Source organism: Propithecus coquereli, unplaced genomic scaffold (assembly GCF_000956105.1).
Source record: "Propithecus coquereli isolate 6110/MARCELLA unplaced genomic scaffold, Pcoq_1.0 Scaffold85, whole genome shotgun sequence".
Lineage (NCBI taxonomy): Eukaryota > Metazoa > Chordata > Mammalia > Primates > Indriidae > Propithecus > Propithecus coquereli.
Genome location: NW_012154729.1, coordinates 5,847,923 through 5,852,876, shown reverse-complemented (window position 1 = coordinate 5,852,876; position 4,954 = coordinate 5,847,923). Strand labels below are relative to the sequence as shown.

General features: G+C 39.0%; 1 protein-coding gene across 1 annotated transcript in view; it reads right to left on the bottom strand.

Moving 5' to 3' along the window:
• Positions 1-4,954, bottom strand: part of CEP83 (centrosomal protein 83kDa) — a 106,561-nt gene that overhangs the window by 79,457 nt on the left and 22,150 nt on the right. Inside the window, exons 2-3 of the mRNA XM_012663992.1 lie at positions 3,290-3,550; positions 2,659-2,809 (exon numbers count right to left, since the gene is read on the bottom strand). Of these exons, the coding sequence (XP_012519446.1) occupies positions 2,659-2,809; positions 3,290-3,450 (312 nt within the window). The 5' untranslated portion in view covers positions 3,451-3,550. The remainder of the gene's footprint in view (positions 1-2,658; positions 2,810-3,289; positions 3,551-4,954) is intronic.

Below are 4,954 nucleotides of genomic sequence, written 5' to 3'. Positions count from 1 at the left end.
ACAAACTTTGAAAATTACATAAAGTTGTAATCATCTAATACTGTGGTCCCCAATCCCTAGGCCTCGGACCAGTACCTGTCCGTGGCCTGTTAGAAACTGGGCTGCACAGCAGGAGGTGAGCAGCAGGCGAGGGAGCAAGCAAAGCTTCATCTGTATTTACAGCTGCTTCCCATCACTTGTCATCCCCCCCGCTCCACCCCTCCCATTTCATGGAAAAATTGTCTTCCATGAAAAAATTATCTTCCATGAAACCAGGCCCTGGTGCCAAAAAGGTTGGGGACTGCTGATCTAATACATTCAAAAAAATTTTCCCTCCCTCCCAACAACTATCCAGGAGGAATTAAAAGTCCTGAAAAAAGGCCAATTCAAAATGGTCTCTACCCTAGTAGACACAAAAAGTGAAAAGATGGGGAAAAAAACAGAAATCGACTAAGAGGTGTTGCCAGTGTCTCTCAGGAGTGGGGCCCTGGCTGTCACCTGGGGCTGTGAAAGGCAGAGCCTACAGCATGCAGTATGGCAGCTGGGAGACCCTGTGGCCACATCTTCCTCACCGCAGCACATCCATGTCCCAACTTAAGAGTTATGGAAATCCCTCAGCAGGGTTCTCCTCCACTGCTCCACTGTGTGCATCTGGTTCTCCAAGTCCCCTCTGTCATAGCTGTCTGCACATTCCACTTTCCATGATAGGTTTTCAATCTCAACCCCCAGATGAGCCTGCTAGTATTCAAACAGCTCCTTCCTGGGTCCAAACTCCATGTAGTATGCAAATGAGTAAGTGTATTGCAGGGTATACTGACACTTAGACAAGAGCTTGGTATTGTTCTGTAGGTACTGCCAGTCGATCCATGTCCCCAGATTGTTCGTGACCCTCTTCTGAATCTTCTCATGAATCTGCTGGTATGTCTGTGCCTCTAGCTATAAGCTTTTGTTGTGATTTTCCCACTCTCTCAAATTAGAATAAGTACTTCTTGAGGGCTTTTCTGCCCTGAGCTTGCTGGCTCTGGTTGACAATGTCAGGATTCTCCTTGGAATGACTATACTCATAGTAGTACTCACGGCCATGAGTCTTCTAATTTCCTAGACACATCCAGCAAAAGACAGGTTTACATTTGGAGCACTGCATGTAATTACAGCCTCCATTCTTCTCAATGCAGATATTGTACTTGGGACAGTCTTTAGTGTGAGCACCAATGTAGTTGGCTGTTTGAGAGTCATCTGCGCACTTCATGAGCCATTTCCAGATTGTATCATAGCAGAGTCTGTGGGGACGTGATACATCTGATGACACTTGAAACAGAAGACCTCATTGCACCAATTACACTACACTTGATGAGCTCTAGGTTTCTGTACCTGAATAACCCTGGGGCAGTCTGTACCAGGGCACAGCTGGAGCTAGTGATGACTCTCCAAATAGTCCCTGAAGAGGTAGTTTTTGCACTTGTCTCTCAATTCTTCATTGGGAAGCAACTGAAACACAAAGTCCTCTGAGGTACAGAGTAGACAGTCCTAAGCCACAGAAGAGACTCCCATGCTGTCCTTTACAAGTACTAAGCAGTACTGCTCCCAGCAACTATGGCAAAACTGGTACTGACAGGCCAGAAAGAGTGGGTCTTCCTTCCACACAAACTCCATATACACTGCACAGTGGTGAGGGGGATAGGCTTTGGGGACATGTTTTGATCACTTAGGCTGAATTCGAGCTTCAAGTCCAGTTGAGAGGAATTGGACTTTCATTTGCCCAACATCTCTGAGACTTCCCAGTGGAAATTAATGACTATAAGTTTGGCAAGTGAATGAGATACCTTTATTACAGGGGCTAAAGCTGGTCACGTGCTCCTTAAGGGTACCCTCCAAGTCCTTGTAGGTCATGCAGGTGAACTGGTACTCCACGGGATCAAAGGCATTGGCCCCCTGCTACTCCACATCTCTGGCTACTTCCACATAATAGTCTTCTATGTCCCCAGGGTCCTTGTCCTCTTCCTCCTCCTCTTCCTCACAATTTGGGTCACAGTTCCCTTCAATGCTGACAGACTCCTGGCTAGTCATGTCCACAGACACCTTAGTATCCAGCCCAGCCTAGTTGCAGATCAGGAAAGCAGCTGTTTTTTCCCTCTCCTCCCAAACTTTCTCAAATACATAATATTTTTGCCTTCTGTAAAAACCCTGAAGATTTTTCAGGCAGATATCATCCAAATATTATATGTCATACAATTTCCACAGGGAGCCATGGCTGAGCCCAGAAAGGACAGGTCAGACCAGGCCAGATGGGTCAGATTGGAGCACACCACCAGTCAGGCCTGAGCTGTTTCCTGCAGAGAAGCCATACCTAGAGTTCTGCTAAATCTTTCTTTTAAAAAATATTCTTTAATTCTGAATTTTTAATCAATTCAAACTCACCTTTTCCCTAGTTATTCCAAATGGCAAAATATTGTTTAAATCAGAATAGTTAATATAATACCAATTTACATAAAATAACAGTTTCACAGCTACCCTACATGGTAGCTAACATTCTAAAATATATGAAAGAAGATTATACCACCTGGAGATATAACAAAACAATCATTAAGGATATAGAGAACATTCCCCAAATTCACCAAAACTACTTACTTCCACTAAGCATCTGACTACTTTTATACTAACTCAAACATATTTTCTCACCTGTGCCTTTATTTCTTCTAATTCTTTAGTTTTCTCTAATAATTCCTCTTTTAGCTCTTCAAACAGCAGCTGAAATTTTTCCTGGTGAGTTTGCTTTTCATTTAACAGGCGTTTAAGTTCATTTTGTGACTTTATGTACTCATCTTGCAACCTGATTTTTTTAAAAGAAGAACTCAATTTTAAGTGTTTCCTTTGCTTTCTAATTGCATTACTTTATGTAAAGTCAACCAACACTGCAGAAAAACAAGGTCAATATCATATATTTCATTAAACACACAAATACCTTTTCTTTATAGAGTTTCATTTCATTATTAACACAGTAGTTTCTGAATGCAATTTTAATTTGAGGGGAAAAACACATTTAGCCCCCTGGAAATGTTTAATCTTATATGCCTTGCTACTTTCAAAACAAGACTTTTATAAATTCACAACTCACTTGCTATTATACTTAATTTTGAACAACATAATTTTAAAGGAAAAATTGTACTGCATTAACAAAATTTTAAATGTATACGCTGGAAAATAACAAACTTATACTGTATGTTCCAGAGCAAACATTCAGCCAAGACAGTTCCAATAAATTTTTTTAACCAAGCCCCTCAACCTCTAAATTTAAGGATTAATAATTTACCTTGTGTGTTCAGCTTTCAGAGTCTGGTAATTAGTTTTATGATGTTCACATCGTACCCTTTCATCAATTAACATTTTTTGGAACTCAGACTGAGAATTTGTCAGTCCATTGTCTCCACCAGGAGGAAAAGTGTCCATATTGGTAAGTGAGCTGACAACCATGTAAAAATAGGTTCTGACTTTTTTATTGCTCTAGTTTTCTTTCCAACGGTATTTCCCACTTCTTTCTTGCCAAGGCAGAATCTCAGGAAGCCAATTATACCTGCACAGAAAATTAAACTTAATTAGTGATCAGTGAACTTAAGCTTCCTTTGATGTTAATGTATTTCTATCATTTATTATTCTCCTTATCATTTTATAACAAAGCCCAATTTTCAGATTTTCACTTGTTCATAAAACAAAATGCAAAAATAAAGTTGAATCATAACTCAAAAAATTTTCTTTTCTTCCACATAAAGATTCTGTGACCATGACATCTTCAAGTATTAACCTAACAACAGTAGATGCACAGACTTTTCCAGTTTAGGTACTGCTAGATTCACAAACCACAGTCATGTTTCCTGAAACTACTGCAGTAAATTTCAAGGGTGGATCCTGGACAAAATCCATACTCCCAATTCAAGGGAAAAGCCACTTGGAACTTAGTAAGTGGCTAGGGAGAATCACGATCTTCACAAAGATGACCTTTATCATGTAACTATGTCTGTGATTAGTGCTATGAAAGGACTTTTGACACACGGCAAACTGAGCTCAGCCTGCAGATTCAGATGAGAAATCAATCAACAAATAAATATCGATCAACTCCCATGTGTTATACACTCTGTTAAGAATAGAAAATTAAATCATCTCACCTATACCCTAAAGCACTGATCAAATATTATGAAAGTGTAACTATTAATAAATGTTTATTGCATCTAGAAGTAAAAAATGATTTTTAAAGTGTTCTTAGTATAAGTAATTAAGAATAAAAATTTTAATTAAAATAGTTCTGTCCCCTTTAACTTCACTAATCTTTCTCTAGACCATTTTATATATATACATATATTTTTTTTCCTGATACAATTCTTTCTTAGTCATGTGTTATCATAAATGACTTAATATAAGATCTTTGGCCTATGTAAACCAACCATTAAATTACTCAGTCTAGCCTGAAATATATCATCTCTGATAAATTAGTGCGATATTTGCATATTACGTAAGAAAACTACAACTGGGGTTGCTTTGGTTTACTGTGAAATTATATTTTAATAGAGAAGGAAAAATCCTTCAAGGACACTTCATTCCTTACCCTGATGTTAAACGTGCACTAGGATTCGACCCTGGTAAATACAGAGTGCACTCCTATAGCAGCTACCACAAAATAGTCCTGTCAAGAATATGTATTTCCCAAGGAATTAATGAAGTGGATCATAAAACTGGCATGCAATTTTGATCCTACTATGGGTAAAATGCTATCAAATAGCATCGCTTGCTACAGAGAAATTTTTCATGAAAGGAAGAGTCAACTGATACAGCAAACATCATTGTGTCTTATTTTAAGAACTTGCCACAGCCATGCCAACCTTCAGCAACCACCACTCTGATCAGTCAGCAGCCATCAACATCAAGTTAAGACTCTCCACCAGCAAAAAGATTACAATTTGCTGAAGGCTCAGATAATTATTAG